Source organism: Neofelis nebulosa, chromosome 15 (assembly GCF_028018385.1).
Source record: "Neofelis nebulosa isolate mNeoNeb1 chromosome 15, mNeoNeb1.pri, whole genome shotgun sequence".
NCBI classification, from domain to species: domain Eukaryota; kingdom Metazoa; phylum Chordata; class Mammalia; order Carnivora; family Felidae; genus Neofelis; species Neofelis nebulosa.
In genome coordinates, this window is record NC_080796.1 from 12,051,798 (window position 1) to 12,071,617 (window position 19,820).

The 19,820-nt window shown below is 37.7% G+C and overlaps 1 protein-coding gene across 4 annotated transcripts in view; it reads right to left on the minus strand.

Annotated features, from left to right (window-relative positions):
- CATSPERE (catsper channel auxiliary subunit epsilon) overlaps positions 1-18,984 on the minus strand; it is a 198,323-nt gene extending 179,339 nt beyond the window's left edge. The window contains exons 1-3 of one of the 4 annotated variants that reach the window (XM_058701751.1): positions 18,573-18,680; positions 17,558-17,656; positions 17,319-17,367 (exon numbers count right to left, since the gene is read on the minus strand). In XM_058701751.1, the coding sequence (XP_058557734.1) occupies positions 17,319-17,367; positions 17,558-17,656; positions 18,573-18,637 (213 nt within the window). In that variant the 5' untranslated portion in view covers positions 18,638-18,680. Of the gene's footprint in view, positions 1-17,318; positions 17,368-17,557; positions 17,657-18,572 lie in introns of all 4 variants that reach the window. The other 3 variants (XM_058701753.1, XM_058701752.1, XM_058701754.1) reach the window with 3 other exon arrangements.
- Between the last annotated feature and the right edge of the window lie 836 nt (positions 18,985-19,820).

Sequence of the window (19,820 nt, forward strand, 5' to 3'; positions counted from 1 at the left end):
AAGAAACTGGTCCCATTTCCTTCTTCTGCATGTTGCTGCCCAGTTTTCCCAGCACCATTTGTTGAAGACACTACCTTTTCCCCACTGTATAATCTTGCCTCCTTTGTCATAGATTAATTGGTTTATTCCTGGGTTTTCTATTCTGTTCCATTGATCTTTATGTCTATTTTTGTGCCAGTACCATACTGTTTTGATTACCACAGCTTTGTAGTGTAGCTTGATATCTGGGATTGTAATACCTCCAGTTTTGTTCTTTCTCAACATCACTTTGGCTACTTGGGGTCTTTTGTAGTTCTATACAAATTTTAGTATTATTTGTTCTAGTTTTGTGAAAAATGGTGTTGGCATTTGATAGAGATTGCCTTAAACCTGTAGATTATATAAAGCAAAATTTGATAGAATTACTAGGAAAAAATTTAAAAGTCACAAATACTGTGGTATATTTTTGATACACTTTTCTCAAACTACAGATAAACCTGTAAAAGATACACACACACACACACACACACACACACACACACACTTCCTAAAATTTACCAATATAAAACATATTCTTTCCAATCTTACATAGAACATTTAATCAAAATTGACCTTATTTACAAAATTAGTCTTAGCCAATTTCAAAGAATTGTTATCACACATACTATGCTTTTGATATTAATGAAATAAAATTAGAATTTCTCATAAAGATAGAAGAAAATCTTAGGATACATATAATTCTTAAAATAGAAAGCCCAAACTTTACTTCTGAGTGATTCATGGAGTAAAGGAGGAATCACAAAGGAAATTACAAAATATGTATAAATAAACAATAAAAGCATTCAATGTTATCAAAATGTGGCATATAGTATAAATAACTCCTAAAATGAAATTTATATCCTTCAATATATACAAAAGAAATAAGGTAGTTTGAAAGTGAATAAACTCTGTTTTCAGTAGAAGATGCTAATAAAATAACAACAGAGAAAACCCAAAATAGTAGAAGGAAGGCTATTTTAAAAGAGGGAAAAAGAAGAGTTTAAAAAAGAAAACAAATTGTGAAGGGTTAGTGGTGATGTAGTTTTTCAATCTACCCAAATTTCCTTATAAGCAGAGAGAGAACAATTAGGATAGTACCAATAAAACAAACAACACTGGACAATGCCAATAATAAAACTTGGTGACAAAGTATCCGTCAAAATCCCCAAATATAAGTGGGTTAGAACAAACCAGCTAAAACAACCAGACTCACATGTATGAGCATAAGGATGCAAAAGAAAGCAAATATGGTAGACCTTAGAAGGGAAGAACCACCTAAATCAGTGATAGGTATTCAGTGGAAACCACGGCAGGACATTTCGAGGATAGCAACTCTAACCAGAGGGGTTGTTGCAGTTTCCATTTTTAAGTAAGTCCATGAAGTCCATGATAATGTCTGAAAGAGCAGGAGAAGCTAGGACCTACGAACCCTAAACCAAGGACCCAAAGATACCTTCCAGGACAAGGATCTGTAATGAAAAATACAGGGAAAAGAATCCCAATAGAGTTGGAAAGGGACAATAAAGACAAAGGAAAGAGAAGCTACAGATAAATGAGAGAGGGAAATAGAATCTGGAGATCTCAGAAAGTATTAGCCTCATTTTTTGGATACTTTACAAAACAACAGAAGAGGTGACTCTACAGCCATGAAGTTAGAAAAGTTATTTTGACCCACTCTCCTTAAAGATCAGGAAAATTAAGTTCATGTAAAAAAAAAAAAAAAGCAACAGAAAAAGGATCACAGTCTAATTTCACATAGTTATTACACGAAAAAGAAAATATGAGGCAGAATAATTGTAAGAACATACACAATGTATAAATGAACGCTATAACTTAATATGAGTGTTAGCCTTATGTATCAACTTGGCTAGATTACAGTACACAGTTATTCAATCAAACCTAGGTTTATCTGTGAAGATATTTTATAGATGTGGCTTATATCTATAGTCAGTTGACTTTAAGTAAAAGAGAATGCCTTTAATAATGTGGATGGGGCCTCTTCCATCAGTTGGAAACCTTCAGAAAAAAATGGAGGTTTCCTGGAGAAGAAATTCTGCTTCAACACTGCAGCATTAACTCTTGACTGAATTTCCAGCTTGCTGGCCTGACCTAAAGATTTCAGAGTTGCAAGTTCCCACAGTCACAGGAGCCAGTTCCCTAAAATAAATTTCTTAACATAAGTATGTATAAATTCTAAAATGGTTCTGTTTCTCTGTGAGAACACTGGCTGATACATCTACTATTTCAAAATGAGGCAAAATAAATAAGGAAATGATAGAAGTTATGAAAGAAAAGTATAAATCAGAATTTGAAATTCATAAATAAGCTAGAACTCAGGAAAAATATAGAAATAAAAGAAAAAGTCATTTCAGAAATAAACCAAATGTGTTTAGAAAAAACACAACTGTGAATAAGCAATAGATAAGGCCTTGAGATGAACAGCTTTTTAAGAACAAAAGAGATAAAAAGTAATTCAAGAATAAGTGGCAAATATAAAAGATAGGCAAAGAAAATCCGATGTATGTATAGTTGGGAGATCCTGAAGAAGAAAACCAAGATGTTTGGAACATAACAGTAACGTCAACACTAACTCTAAGTCAAGAGTAATATGTGAAATAAAATAACTTGAAACAACATATTAAAAAGGCACAGCTCATATCTATGAAAAACAATTACGAATGATTTAAAAAATAAAAACAACCAGGAGCTATATTAATAAAAGCACTGGGCTTAAAAAGAAACAGTTTGGGGATTGTGACCAAAACAACAAGAACAACCAGAACAACAACCAACATACATATTATTCATAAAGGAAAGCAAATCATATTTTCACCAGATGTTTTGGAAGCAACACTTTATGTCAGAGACAACAAAGTAACAGAAATAAAACAGAAGCCAATACTTTTTATATCCAGATACACCAACTTTTAGATATCAAATCCATATATAAGCTCTTATGACCATAAAGTAATTCAGGTAATATTACTCTTATGAGCCCTTCCTCAAGACTCTGCTAGAAGAAGAGCTTCAGGCCATCAAAATGACTGCGGAGACATCAGCATAAGGACTGAGGCTAAGTATTACATGAGAAGTTTTTGCCGAACCATGTCTCTGCATGGTGGGTATAAAAAAAGGATATAGTGGGGCGCCTGGGTGGCGCAGTCGGTTAAGCGTCCGACTTCAACCAGGTCACGATCTCGCGGTCCGTGAGTTCGAGCCCCGCGTCAGGCTCTGGGCTGATGGCTCGGAGCCTGGAGCCTGTTTCCGATTGTCTCCCTCTCTCTCTGCCCCTCCCCCGTTCATGCTCTGTCTCTCTCTGTCCCAAAAATAAATAAAAAATGTTGAAAAAAAATTAAAAAAAAAAAAAAAGGATATAGTTGCTAATTCCTGTAATCTGACAGTGTATCAAACCTGAGGGGTGGGGGGGATTATGGTTAGCCCAGGTAATGGTGGCCACATAAGTTTGACTCTCTCCGCACATTTCCAAAAAAACACACAGATCAACAAATAAAACCCAGAAAAGTCTACATTACAGCAAAGCAAGAAGACAAAGCATACTATAAATGTCAAGTAGATCTGTAAGTAGCAAAACCAACTATCTTCAGCAGAGCTCTCACTCAAGCTCCTATCATAATCCATTGCGGAGAGTGAGGAGGCTTCTGAAACACTGCAGGGAAAAGACAGGAAACAAAAGTTTAAGATTGAATTCAAGTCACCCACAGAGAGAGAAAGCACTCCCTAGGTGCAAAAATATAATAGGAAAAAACCTCCTGGGAGACCACAGAACTATGAGGACAGGAATTAAAAGCACGTGAGACCCTCAGAAAGGTGTCACTTCAGGAGAGAAGATACAGGAAAGGGAAACACCCTTCGGAGAGTAAGTGGTGAAGGGAAAAATCAAGAGGGGAAGTTTAGGATCAGGTGAGTCAAAAAACCAAACCAAACAACCAAGAAAATGCAACACTACCAACAAAAAGCCATCAGTTAAAGAAACTGCACTTTGCTACAATGAGAGAAGTTTATCTAGGAATGTTTCAAACCAACTTAGGCTGCCAAACTGTCCATAAAATTCAAAGATATAATCAGACTTTACCTATAAAAAGCTACTATAGGAGAATAGAAAATAAAAATAAAAACATTTCAGTTCATTAAATTCCCTTAAACAAACAAACAAACAAACAAAAAGCAGAAGAAAACTGCAAACTGATATTTAACTGAATTAAATATCAAACAAGCATTTGGTGATGAGAAAGAAAAATCTTGAGTTATAAATTCATTGAGTAGGTGAATCACTATGTTGTACACCTGAAACTGAAATATAACACTATACTGGAATTGAAATAAAGTAAATTCATAAGCTAGGAACAGAAAATGAAACACAAATAGAAATAAGAGTTGACTAAACCAGCACATGAAATAGATGATGATAAGGGAAATGAAGATTAAATTAAAAGCTACTGGTGGGAAATTATATGTGAATAAAAACTGAAAAAAAGGCATTGGAGAGAGGCAGAAAAACAACTAAGAGACTATAAGTGGAATAAGTAAAGAAGAAAAAAAGCAGGCTCTGTCAGTGTAGAGAGAGATGTGGGGCTCGAACCCATGAACCATGAGGTCATGACCTGAGCCAAAACCAAGAGTCAGATGCTCAACCAACTGAGCCACCCAGGCACCCCTCAATTGCTGCAGCTTTATAGTTAAGTTTTAAAGTCAGGAACTGTGAGTCTTCCAACATTGTTCTTTTTCAAAAATGTCTTGTCTATTCTTTTTTTCTTGAATTTCCATGTGAAATTCCATGTGAATTTCCATACGAAATTACTAAACTCAGTAGTTTTAATAATTTTTTAGTGGATTCATTAGGGGTTTTTATATTAATCATGTCATCTGCAAATAGAGGTAATTTATTTTTTTTCCTTTCCAATGTGGATGTCTTTGTTTCATTTTCTTGTCTAATTGCCTTGGCTATGGTATGTATGTATGTATGTATGTATGTATGTATGTATGTATGTAAAGAGTTTTAGGGTTGCCTTTTTTAAAATGTTTATTTATTTTTGAAGGAGAGGGGGTGGGTGCAGAGAGAGAGGGAGACACAGAATCCAAAGCAGGCTCCAGGCTCTGAGCTGTCAGCACAGAGACTGACACGGGGCTCAAACTCATGAGTGGTGAGATCATGACCTGAGCTGAAGTCAGACGCCCAGCTGTCTGAGCCACCCAGGCGCCCTTAGAGCATGCAACTCTTGATCTCAAGAGTCGTGAGTTTGATACCCACAGTGGGTGTATAGATTACTTAAGGAAGTAAAAATAATAATAAAATTTAAGAATCTTAACATTTTAACATACATACTAAAATATTTATGGATGAAATATTATGTCTAGAATACCTCTATTTGCTTATTCACTTGTTTTAGATTCCATTTTGAGTGGAGTCATATGGTATTTGTCTTTCTCAGTCTAATTTACCTCACTTAGCATTATACCCTCTAGGTCCATCCATGCTGTCTCAAATGGCACAATCTCATCCTTTTTTATAGCTGTGTAAAACTCCATTTTGTGTGTTTGTGGGTGTGTACGTATCACATTGTCTTTATCAATTCATCTATTGATGGATACTTAGGTTGCTTCATGTCTTGGCTATCGTAAACAATGCTGTAATAAACACAGAGAGGCATATACCTTTTTGAGTTAGTGTTTTCATTTTCTTTGAGTAAACAGTAGTGGAATTATTGGATCATATGGTATTTCTATTTTTAATTTTTTGATGAATCTCCATACTCTTCTGCAGTGGCTGTGTCAATTTATATTCCCACCAACAGTGCCAAAGGGTTCCTCTTTCTCCACATCCTTATTAATACTTAGTTTCTTGTCTTCTTGATTTTAGCCATTCTAACTGATATGAAGTGATATCTCATTGTGATTTTGATTTGCAGTTCCCTGATGATGAGTGTTGTTGAGCATCTTTTCATGTCTCTGTTGGCCATCTGCACATCTTCCTTGGAAAAATGTCTATTTAGCTTCTCTGCCCATTTTTTAATACTTTTTTTTTTTAAGAGAAAGAGAGCAAGTGGGGGAGAGGGGCAGAGGAAGAGAGTGAGAGTTTTAGGCAGGCTCCACACTCAGCATGGAGCCTAATGGGAGGCTTGATCCCACAATCTTGGGATCATGACCTGAGCCAAAATCAAAAGTCAGATGCTCACCCAACTGAGTCACCCAGGTACCCCTCTGCCCACTTTTAATCAGATTATTTGTTTTTGGGGTTTTGGTGGGGTTGAGTCATATAAGTTCTTTATATATTTTGGGTATTAACACCTTATCAGGTATATCATTTGCAAACATCTTCTCCTATTTAGTAGTTGTCTTTTACTTCTATAGTTTCCTTTGCTGTGCAAAAGCTTTTTATTCTGATGTAGTACGAATAGTTTATTTTTGTTTTTGTCTTACTTGCCTTAGGAGACATATCTAGAAAACTGTTGCTATGCTCAATGTCACAGAAATTACTGCCTGTGTGCTTTCTCTTCTAGGATTTTTATGGTTTCAGGTCTCGTGTTTAGGTCTTTAATCCATTTTGAGGTTTTTTTGTTTGTTTGTTTGTTTGTTTGTTTGTTTTTGTTTTTTTTTTGTATGTTGCTAAAAGTAGTCCAGTTTCATTCTTATACATGAAGCTGTCCGGTTTTCCCAACACCATTTATTGAAAAGACTATCTTTTCCCCATTGTATATTCCAGCATCCTTTGTCATAGATTAATTGATCATAGAAATGTGGGTTTATTTATGGGCTTTCTATCCTGTTGCATTGATCTATGTGTTTATTTTTCTGCCAGTATCATTCTATTTTGATTACTACAGATTTGTAGTATTATTTTGAAATCTGAAACTGTGATACCTCCAGCTTTGCTCTTCTTTCTCAGGATTGCTTTGGCTATTCAGGGTCTTCTGTGGGTCCATACAAATTTTAGTATTATTTGTTCTAGTTTCGTGAAAAATGCTATTGGTATTTTGATAGGGATTGCACTGAATCTGCAGATTGCTTTGGATAATATGGATATTCTGACAATATTAATTCTTCCAATCCATGAGAATTAAATATCTTTCCATTTGTTTGTGTCATTTTCAATTTCTTTCATCAGTGTTTTATAGTTTTCAGAGTACATGTCTTTCACCTCTTTGGTTAAGTTTATTCCTAGGTACTTTATTACTTTTGATGCAATTGAAAGTGGTGTTGTTTTTCAAATTTCTCTTTCTGGGACTTTACTGTTAGTACTAACAATAAAGTCGTTACTGTGTTGTTAGTAAATAGCACAGAGTTCTGCATATTAGTTTTGTATCCTGTAACTTTACTGAAGTGGTTTATTACTTCTAGTAGCTTTTTGGTAGAGTCTTTAGGATTTTCTCTATAAAGTATCATGTGGTCTGCAAATAGTGACAGTTTAACTTTTTTAAAAAAAGTTTTTAGTGTTTATTTATTATTGACAGAGAGAGAAACCAAACATGAGTGGGGGGAGGGGCAGAGAGAGGGAGACAGAATGTGAAACAGGCTCCAGGCTCTGAGCTGTCAGCACAGAGCCCGACGCGGGGCTTGAACTCATGGACAGCAAGATCATAACCTGAGCCGAAGTCAGACGCTCAACCGACTGAGTCACCCAGGCGCCCCCCACCTTTTTTTTTCTTTTTTTTTAGCAATATGCATGCATCTTGTTTCTTTTTCTTGTCTCATTGCTGTGGGTGGCTAGGACTTCCAGTACTAGGTTGAATAAAAGTGGTGAGAGTGGATAACCTTGTCTTGTTCCTGCCCTTAAAGGAAAAGCTTTCAGTTTTTCACCATTGAGTATAATGTTAGCTGTGGGGTTTTCCTATATGGCCTTTATTATATTGAGGTATATTCCCTCTAATCCCATTTTGTTGAAAATTTTTATCATGAATCTTGTCAAATGCTTTTTCTGCATCTACCGAGATGATCATATAATTTCCCCCCTCATTTTCTTGATGTCATTTATGACATTGATTGACTTACAGATATTGAACCATGCTTGCATCCTGGGAATAAATCCCATTTGATCATGGTGAGTGATCTTTCAATGTATTGTTTTATGCAGTGTGCTAATATTTTGTTGAGGATTTTCCATCTATGTTCATCATGCATATTGGCCTGTAGTTTTATTTTTTTGTGGTGTCATTGTCTGTTTTTGGTATCAGGGTAATGTTGGCCTCATAGAATGTATTTAGAAGCTTTCCTTCTCCAATTTTCGGGAAGAATTTGAGGGGGATAGGTATTAACTCTTCTTTAAATGTCTGGTAAAATTCATTATGTGAATACATCTGGTCCTGGACTTTTATTCTGTGATAGTTTTTTGATTACCAATTCAATTTTGTTACTTTTAATTGGTCTGCTCAGATTTTCTATTTCTTCCTTGTTTAGCTTTGGAAGATTATTTAGATTTATCCATTTCTTCCAGGCTGTCCAGTTTGTTGGCATATACTTTTTCACAGTATTTTCTTATGATCCTTTGTGTTTCTGTGGTGTCAGTCGCTGTTTATCCTCTCTCATTTCTGATAATAGGCATTCTAACTGGTGTGAAGTGAGTTCATTGTGGTTTTGATTTGCATTTCCTTGATGATTAGTGACACTGAGCACTTTTTCATGTTCCTGTTGGCAATCCGTAGATCTTCTTTGGAAAAATGTCCATTTAAATCTTCTTCTCATTTTTAAATCAAATTGTTTGCTTTTTCCTATTTTATGTTGTATGTTGTATGAGTTCTTTATATATTTTGGATGTTAACCCCTTATGAGATACATGGTTTGTAGATATTTTCACCTATTCGGTACATTGCCCTTTCATCTTATTGATGATTTCCTTTACTGTGAAAAATATTTTTAGTCTGTTGTAGTCCCATTTGTTTATGTTTGTCTTTGTTGCCTTTGCTTTTGGTGTCAGTTTAAAAAAAAGTCATTGCCAAGACCAATGTGAAGGAACTTACTGCCTGTGTTTTCTTCTCAGAGTTTTATGGTTTCAAGTCTTTTATTCAGGACTTTAATCCATTTTCAGTTAATTTTTGTATATGGTATAAGATACTTGTCTAGTTTCATTCTTTTGCATATGGCTATCCAGTTTTCACAACACCTTTTATTAAAAAGACTGTCTTTTTCCCATTGTATATTCCTGGCTCCTTTGTTGCAAATTAATTGACCATATATGCATGGGTTTATTTCTGGGCTCTCTATTCTATTCCATCAATCTCTGTGTTGTTTTCTTTAATGTTGTTAATTTATTTTTAAGAGAGAGAGAGAGAGCAAGAGAGAGAGCACAAGCAGGGGAGGGGCAGAGAAAGAGGGGGGCAGAAGATCTGAAGCAGGCTCTGCACTGACAGAAGTGAGCACATTTGGGGCTCAGACTCATGACCTGTGAGATCATGACCTGACCAAAGTTGAACATTCAAACAACCGAGCTACCCAGGCATCCCTCTCTATATATGTATTTTGAGGTTTATTTATTTATTTTGAGAGAGAGAAAGAGAGCAGGGGAAGGGAAGACAGAGGGAGACAGAGAATCCCAAGCAGGCTCTGTGCTGTCAGCACATGAACCATGAGATTCTGACCTAAGCTGAAACCAAGAGTCAGATGCTTAACTGACTGAGTCACCCAGGTGCCCCTTTTCTTAAACGTTTATTTATTTTGAGAGGGGGGTGGAGGGGCAGAGAGAGAGAGAGAAAGAGAGAGAGAGAGAGAGAGAGAGAGAGAGAGAGAGAGAGAATCCCAAGCAGGACTCATACTGTCAGTGCAGAGCCCAACTTGGGGCTCAGTGTCACAAACTGTGAGATCATGACCTGAGCCATAATCAAGAGTTGGATACTCAACCAACTGAGCCACCCAGACACCCCTCTATATCTATTTTTATGCCAACATATTGTTTTGATTGCTATAGCTCTGTGATGTAGTTTAAAATCAGATAATGTGAAGCCTCCAGCTTTGTTCTTCTTTCTCAATATTGCTTTGGCTATTTAAGGTCTTTTATGGTTTTACACAAACTTTACCATTGTTTGTTCTATTTCTGCAAAATATGGCATCAGAATTTTGATAAAGATTGCACTGAAAGTGTAGATTTCTTGGAGTTGTATGGTCATCTTAACAATGTTAATTCTTTAAAAAAATGTTTAAGTGTTTATTTATTTTTGAGAGAGAAAGAGAGACACAGTGAAAATAGGGGATGGGCAGAGAGAGAGTCCGAAGCAGGTTCCAGGCTCCGAGCTGTCAGCGCAGAGCCCGGCGCGGGGCTCAAACTCACGAACCATGAGATAATGACCTGAGCTGTAGTCGGATGCTTAACTGATGAAGCCGCCCAGGCGCCCCAATAATGTTAATTCTTTTCACCCATGGGTGTGGAATATTTTTCTATTTATTTATGTTTTCTTCTATTTCTTCCATCAATATCTTATAGTTTTAATGTAGCAGTCTTTTACCTCCTTGGTTAAATTTATTGTTAAGTATTTTTATTTCTTGATGTAATTCCAAATAGGATTGTTTTCTTAATTTCTCTTTCAGACTGCTGTTAATGTACAGCCACACAAGAGATTTTTGAATATTGATTTTGTATCCTGCAGTTAATTTTATCTTTTCAAAGAACCAGCTTTTAGTTTCATTGATCTTTTCTATTGTTATTGTAATCTCTATTTCATTTCTTTTTTTTTAATGTTTTATTCATTTTTGAGAGAGAGAGAGAGACAGACAGACACAGAGCATGAGCAGGGGAGGGGCAGAAAGAGAGGGAGACACAGAATACAAAGCAGGCTTCAAACTGTGAGCTGTCAGCACAGAGCCTGACGCAAGTCTTGAACCCATGAACTGCAAGATCACGACCTGAGCTAAAGTCAGATGCTTAACTGACTGAGCCACCCAGGTGCCCCATCTACTTCATTTATTTCTGTTCTTATCTTTGTTATTTCCTTCTACCTACCTACTTTGGGCTTCATTTCTTCTTTTTCTAGTTTCTTGGGGTGTAATATTGTTTGATATTTTTCTTGTTAGTTGATTTAGGCATTTAAGCTATGAACCTCTATCTTAGAAGTGTTTTTGCTGCATCCCATTCCCTCCTCATTTGTCTCAAGTTACTGGTTGATTTGTCTTTCAATTTATTTTTTGATGCATTGGTTGTTCAGTAGCATGTTGTTTAATCCCCACATATTTGTGAATTTTCCAGTTTTCTATTTATCATTGATTTCCAGTTTTATACCATTGCAGTCAGAAAATTTGCATGATATATTAATCTTCTTTTTTAAATTTTTTAAAATTTTATTTTTTTATTGTTTTTTTAAATGTTTATTCATTCTTGAGAGACAGAGCATGAGTGGGGGTGGGGCAGAGAGAGAGAGGAAGACCCAGAATCTGAAGCAGGCTCCAGGCTCAGAGCTGTCAGTGCAGAGCCTGACGTGGGGCTCAAACCCACAAACTGAGAGATCATGACCTGAGACAAAGTCATATGCTCAACTGACTGAGCCACCCAAGCATCCTTGATATGATACTAATCTTAAGACTTGCTCTGTGGCCTAACACATGACCTCTCTATTCTGGAGAATGTTCCCTGTGTTTGAGAAGAATGTGTATTCTGTTCATTTTGGATGGGATGTTCTGTAAATATCTGTTAAGTTCTATCTGGTTGAATGTGTTGTTCAAGGCTGATATTTCCGTTTTGATTTTCTGTCTGGATTATGCACTAATGAAAGTGGGATAATAACGTCCTCTACTATTATTGTATTGCTGTGTATTTCTCCCTTTAGTTCTGTTATTATTTGTTTTATATGTTCAGCAACTCCTATGCAGAATGCATAAATAGGTACCAATGTTATGTCATCTTATTCGATTGAACACTTCTTCTTCATGTAATGCTCTTGTCTTGAAGCCTATTTTGTGTGATATAAGTATAGCCAACGCTGCTTTCTTTTGGTTTCCATTTGCACAGAATATCCTTTTCCATCCCTTCACTTTCATTCTGTGTGTTTGTCCTCACATCTGTTGAGTCTCTTATCAGCAGCACATAGATGGATTTTTTTTTTAAATCCAGCCAGCCACTTGGTTTTTTGATTAGAGAATTTAGTCCATTTACATTTAAAGTAATTACTGATAGGTATGTACAACTATACCTCTGAGATATTACAGTTTCATTTACAGACCACTACAATAAATTGTATATCACAATAAAATTAATCACATAATTTTTTTGTTTTCCAGTGCATATAAACATTGTTTAGACTGTACTATAGTTTATTAAGTGTGTGATAGCATTATGTCATACATACCTTAGTTTAAAAAACATTGTGAATAATGCTAACCATCATGTGAGCTTTCAGCAAGCTGCAGTTACTGATCACAGAGTACTATAACAAATGCAATAATGAAAATTTGAAATATTGTGAGAATTACCAAAATGTGACACAGAGACATGAAATGAGCAGATGAGATGGTATGGGGAAAATGGTGTTGACAGACTTGCTTGATGCAGGGTTGCCATAAACCTTCCAATATGTAAAACAAAAACAAAAACAAAAACAAAACAGTAGTATTTGCAAAGCACAATAAAGTGAAGCACAATATGAGGTATGGCTGTACTTACGCCATTTTGTTAACTGTATTCTGGCTGGTTTGTAGTTTCTCTGTGTTTCTTTCTTCTCTCCTCTCTTTCTTTTGTTTTGTTAACTTTCTTTTGTGGCATACTTAGATTCCTTCTTCCTTATCTTTTATGTATCTACTACAGGTTTTTTGCTTTGTGGTTACCACGAGGCTTACACACAAAAACTTGTAACAGTGTATTTTAAGTAGATAATAACTTAAGGTTGATCACAATCTAAAGTGCTACATTTTTACTAACCCCTTGCACATTGTTTTTGATGTCATAGTTTACATCTTTTTTTCCTGTGCATCCCTTAAGAAATTATTAGTTTATTTTTAGTACTTTTGTCTTTTCACCTTCACACTAGCTTTATAAGTAACTAACCCACTACCTTTACCATACAGTTACCTTTCCAGTGAGATTTATTCTTTCATGTTTTCTTGTTACTAATTAGTACCCCCCCCCCTCCCCCCCCCCCCCCCCCCGCCCAGCATAAAAAGTCACTTTCACATTTCTTGTAAGGCTAGTTTGTGATGATGAATCCCTTTAGCTTTTGCTTATCTGGAAAACGATTTCTCCTTCAATTCTATATGAAAACTTTGCTGCACAGAGTATTCTTGTGTGGAAGTTTTTTTTCTCTCAGCACTTTGAATATATTGTGCCACTCACTTCTGACCTGCAATGTTTCTGCTTAAAAATCTACTGATAGCCTTATGGGGTTTATCTTGCATGTAACAGAAGTTATTTTTCTCTTGCTGCTTGTAAGATCTCTCTTTGTGTTTAATTTTCAATGTTTAAATTATAATGTGTCTTTGTTGGGGTCTCTTTGGGTTCATCCTATTTGTAACTCTCTGGGCTTCCTGGATCTGGATGTCTGTTTCCCTCCCCAAATTAGGGAAGCTTTCAGTCATTATTTCTTTAAAAATTGTCAGCCCCTTTCTCTCTTCTTTTGGGCCCCTATAATGTGAATGTTAGTCCACTTGATGTTGTTCTGTAAGTCCCTTAGTATTTCTTTACTTTTTCCCCCCACTCTTTTTTCTTTTTATTGCTCTGTTTAGGTGTATTCCACTGCTCTGCTTTCAGGTTCACAGATCCTTTCTTCTGCCTTGTCTAGTCTTCTACTGAACCCTGTGGTGTACCTTTCAGTTCAGTTATTATATCCTTCAGCTCTGTGACTTCTATTTGGTATCTTCTTATATTTTGTATCTCTTGGTTGAAGTTCTTACTGTGTTCAACCATTCTTCTCCTGAGTTCAAAGGGCATCTTTACAACTATCATTTTGAACTCTTTATCAGACAAATTACTTATCTCCATTAGAGTAAGGTGTCTCCCCCACCCCTGTCACTGAGGTTTTATCTTATTCTCTTGTTTGGAACATATTCCTCTGTTTCTTCTATTTCCTTGACTCTCTTGTGTTCATTTCTATGCATTAGATAAAATAACCACCTCTTCTAGTCTTGATGAAGTGGCCTTGTGTAAAAGATGAAGCTTATCATTTAACCTTGCCCTAGGTCTTGGTTGTCCTTCAAAACTTTGTGATTGTCCAAGAAGCTTACTTTATTTTTAATAACTCCCAGTAGTTGAGGATGTTCCAGTCCTGTCATTGTCCCAAAGGGAGGATCTCAGTGAGCACCTAGATTCATGTTGTCTAGAAGCCAGACACTCAAGCAGTAGCTTTTAAAGTATACAAATATATATAGTCCAATGGGACTACAAGTGTAAGCCTCCCTGGCCACTAGAGCCAGGAAATCCGGAGGGGTCCTGTGGGTTACAAAAACGAGGCTCTAGACAAATGCATAAGTTCCTTTATGGGAGATACTGGCAAGCTGTAGAGAGACATAGGGAAGTAGAGAGATGGCCTCCATCAGCTTATGTTCCCTCAGAGCACCTTCACAGGTTCCTAGATGTGTGTCAAACCTGAATCCTGCCAGAGCTCATGCCAAAGCTCCCAGAAAAGCAAATAGGTAGAGAAAAATGGTTTCAAAATGCTTTCCATCAAGATTTAGGAAATATTTCATCCCTGAAGTGTCTTCTGTACACTCAATAATTTCTTTCTTTCTCTGAATATCACTTGCAAGGAAGCTGCTGTACCACTGGTGTTAGCATCTACTCTCTTGCATTTTGTCTACCTTCCTTGTGGAGAATCAAACTCTGGCTCCCAATTTGCATTTCTATAATGACATAATTCCACTATTTTGGTTACCAATTGCCAACTAAGATGATATATTTGTCACCCCCCCCCCAAAATGATAAAGAAACAGTAGAGATCAAGAAAGGAGATTTTTACAGGGTGCCTGGCTGGCTCAGTTGGTGGAGCATGTAACTCTTAATCGTGGGGTTATGAGTTTGAGCTTCATGCTGGGTGCAGAGATTACTTAGAAAAAAAAAGAGATTTTTAAAATGACTAATCAAATGGTCAATTATACAGCAAAGATGTTCAAGAAACAAAGATGAAATAGATAAATGATATTAAAGAAATTAACTACAAATAACAATTTAGGGGATAAGTACAGATTTTATAAGAAATGGATAGCAATGGATTTAAAAACAAATGACATTGTTTGTATAGTTTCCTTTTGCCCGACTTTGAGTAACGTAATAAATTTTGAATAAATGCAATGATATACATAAACATAGAATATAAGTGTAAACTGATACAATTACTTTGTAAAATCTTTTGCATCACCTACTAAAGCTGAACACGTGCATATTCCCCGGGACTTACCAATTCCACTTAGTTATATACCCACCAGAAATGCATATATGTTAAGCAGAAGATAGGCATAAAAATGTTCCTAGTGGCCCTAATCATAGCAGACTAAAAATGGAAACAACCTAGTTGCTTATCTAGAATAAAATGATGCCTATACTGTGGCATGTTAATTCAAGGAAAGAGTATACACCATTGAAGCTAAACTGCAGCTACGTTAAACAACTTACTGTTTTTCTATTATTTTTCTGGTATTATCTTTTTTGTATATATAGATATTAACAACATCTAAAAAGATAATACCAGAAAATAATAGAAAAACAGTAAGTTGTTTGTTTAATTGATGGTGGTTCATTACATGGAGAAAGTAATGTGAATGCATACTTTATATTATATACAAGTGGACTCTAGATGAATTTCTGACCTATATTTGAAAGGTCAAGATATAAAGCATATAAAAGAAAAAGGATAAATATCTTTGCAACTCCAGGCAGGAGAAGATTTTTCTTAAGTAAGACTCCAAGGGCACCTGGGTGGCTTAGTTGGTTAAGCGTCTGACTTGGCTCAGGTCATGAGCTGACAGTTCTTGAGTTCAAGCCCCATGTTGGGCTCTGTGCTGACAGCTCAGAGCCTGGAGCCTGCTTCAGATTCTGTGTCTCCCTCTCTCTCTGCCCCTCCCCCACTCACACTCTGTCTCTCTCTCTCTCTCTCTCTCTCTCTCTCTCAAAAATAAATAAACACTAAAAAAAAAAAAAGGCTGCAAAAAAAGTAGAAAGTATGAGGTCAAAAAGAGTGGGGGGAGCGGGGAGGCGGAGTGGTTTGGTTCAACAAAAGTCGGCTTTTTCTTGAAAAATAAAATATCCATGGACAAAGTTAATGGTTAGATGAGTAGATGAGAGACGAGAAAATGATTAAAACTTAAACTTTTTTTTTTTTACGTAGGCTTCACTCCCAGTGCAAAGTCCAATGTGGGGCTTGAACTCACAACTCTGAGATCAAGACCCGAGCTGAGGTCAATAATTGGACACTTAACTGACTGAGTCACCCAGATGCCCTGATAACTGAAACATTTAAAACCAATATTCAACTAATATAGAGAGTGGAATGTATACAGCACTCTGTAAATCAACAAGAAAAGGGCATAAACTTAAATGGAAAATGGGCAAAAGGTTATGACCAGGCAATTCAGAAGAGAAGCTTGTGTAAATGTGGTAAGAGAGGCTCAAAATCACAAGCCGTCAGAGAACTGAAAACAGCAACAGTGATATTAGCATATACTAATGATGTTGGTAAAAAATAGAAACTTCAATAATACCAGACTTTGGTGGAGATGTGCACTAGGTGAGAGTGGAAATTGTGATTGCCATTTAAGAACAATCTTGCAGAATTTAGTTAAATTGTCTGCTTTCCCTGTGTCCCTGCAACCATAACTGAAAAATTATTGCACAGACCCATAAAAGGACATGTAGAAGGATATTCTTCACAGTGTTGTTTGTGGTGATAGAAAGCCATGTGTCCATCATTAGGGGGATATATAAATAAAATAAAACACACGCTAGTAAGCAGGCAGCATTCAGAAGAAATTAAGGCAAAGTATTGGATAAAAAAAGTAATATAGAGAATGAAATCTACAGCTTTGGTGACCATACATCTCCGTTTATCTAGGCAGTTCCAATTCATACCTGCTGTCCCAGCAAAAATATTAATAGCACTATCTTTCACTGTCAATAGTTTAGACAATATATTGTATGGCCATCTTATCTGTGAATACTAAATAAAAAAAACACTCAAAACCACATTATTTGTTTTTGCTACGTACATATTTAAGGACATTCATTGGGAAGGGGATTTATATTAGGATGACAAATGAGACAACGGAAATAAAATAAAAAAAATGAATGACACCACACTATACAACTAAGTATAAAACACTGCTCTTTGCTCTAAGGTAAAAAATGATTCTTGACTATAGTTTGAAAAAAATTAAACACTTACAGTACTTCTGGTACTAAAAATGAGGTAGCTTGGGCTGTTACTGGAATACCTGTGGAGGAAAAGGTCAAATATAAATATTAAAACTAATTTCTCCTCCAAATAAGAGGGATTGTATAGCAAACCCTTAAGTTGGCATAAGTGCAGAGGGAAGTTTTGTATATGACAGAGGCAATATTCAATAAATGGAACTGGAAAACGGAACTGGACTCATAAGGAGAAAGAAATGATTGCAGCCCTACCTTAGATCATTAAAGGAAACCAACTCCATCGGGATACGAAATGTCAAAAACAAAATGTTAATGCTCTTAGTAGAAAATGTAGGTACATATCTGTTAGACCTTGAGCAAAGGACGAATTCGTTCAATAAGACATCTACCCTGAATTTTGCCTGGAACTTTGTCTGCACTAATTATCTCAATGAATTTAGTATTCTCGTCCGTTATGAATGTAGACTAGGGGGTGTCAAACCATGCCTTACAGGTCCAATTCCACCTGTTTGTTTTTAAAATAGAGATTCATTGGCGCACAGCCACATTTCCTGGTTCGCTATTGTAAGGGTGTGCATGAATCCCTAAGATGGCAAGTTGACTGCATCATCTGTAAAGCCCAAATATTTACTACCTGGTCCTTTCCAGAAAAGTTTGGTGGCCTCTGGGGTACAACATAAAGTTTATACAACACCTAGAATTCACAGGCAATCCTTAATAATATCCCCTATCCTTATTTATTGATCCATTGTTTGCCAGGCCTATGCTGGGAGCTAAATATATCTTTGCATTCAAGCCTCACGACAACCCCGTGAGGCAGGTTTCATCTTCTTCACCTTATAGAGGAAAAAATGGAAGCTTACAAAGCACCAGAAACCATCAACCACCTAGTCATCCTAGGGAAGTGCCCTTGCTCCCTGCCTCCACTCCCCAGTGGTGGCGACTTCTGGGTTCTCGTTTGCTCCGCTCGTCTCTGGCGGAACGAGAGCGCGGCAGGAGGAAACGAGTGTACGGATTCGCGGGGGCTCAGCTGTCCACCCGACAGCCACGCGAAGTCACCAAGACCCTGGAGTAGCAGAGCCCTAGCACTGCCCCTCACTCCCGCCCCATTCATGGAAAACTGGCGGAAGGGGGCGGCGGGGCGCCGGTGCTGGGGGCCGGGAGCTGGGGCTCGGGGCGCTGGTCCGCAGAGGCGGGTGGGCCAGGACGCCAGGGCGCGGGGGCGCGCCCTGCCGGGTGTCCCAGGGCGCCTTGGGCGTCTCTCTACCTCCACAGGGCCGAGCCGCAGCAGCTCAGCCACGACAGCAACACCGCCACTCCCTGCGCCGACATGGCGCCGGGATGGCGTCCGCCCAACGGCCCGGGCCACGCCCACCCTGCCCTCGCGCTCTCCCCGGGGGTGCCGGTGGACCCGCCGAGGAGGTGCCCCGGGCCCGGCGCCGCAGGGCGGGGTCGAGCCCCACCCGCGAGGGCCAGCGCGCAGTGCGCATGCGTGCCAGCGCGCCGCTACCTGCGCTATCCCTGAGCTTGGCTGTTGGTTGGAGGAGGAAACGTAAAACCAGACGGGAGGAAGGGCAGAAACCGTACTTTTTGGGAGTGAAAGAGCAAAACCACTCCGGAAAATCCCAGTTGACGGAACGAGGGTGAAGCTTTTAAGTTCCTGCATCCTTTAGCCCAAGTCTTCGTTGTGACTGTACATAAATATTGCAATAGCGAATACATATCTGGCAGTGCTTTCCAGGATCCAGCACTCTAGAAGTGGTTTTTAAGTTCAACAGAAATGAACAGTAACGGGGACTTATTGAGCACCTACTTTAGGCCCAAAGCCACCTCGTGCACTTGAGTACAAGGAAATATGACAGCTTTCTGGTTTACAAAGGGGTTTGTAATCTTGTGGTAAAGCTAAGATAAACACAATTTTCAGTTTTCTAATTTGTTTGTTAGTAGACCAAATAATCTGAATCCTTGAGTGCTGCAACTACCTTTACTCCTCCTTACGTCCTCAGTGCCCAGTACCATCATGGTTTGTAGTACGTCCTCAAGGTTTACCGACAAGGAATCATTGAATAAAACCAGTATAATACTAAAATACGCTCTAGGGACCATTAGAGAACGTGATTGTGTGTATACGATATATATGTAGTAGACATTGCATTTAATGTTTACATGAGGCTCTATTCGCACTTTTCCCCGAAGCAACCTTGTATCAGAATTAGCTGTCATAGTTAATATGTGTTGCAGTTGGAAGAGCATTAGATCAGCAGGTGATACAGTTTACTCCAGAAGCTAGGTGCGATTCAAACACTAAAGAGTGGAATGTACAAAAAGGGCCTGGGTTCTGGGCTCTCTCGGTGCCAATTCAGCCCGCACTAGAGCAAGTTAACTTTTAAATCCTATAAAATAAGGGTAAGAGAGTATTACTTCCCTTACGTGGTTGTGGAATTTAAAAGAGCTAAGTGCATCACAATATTTGGCACAAACTATACATCAGTATTCTCCTCTTCTCTGAGCCTCT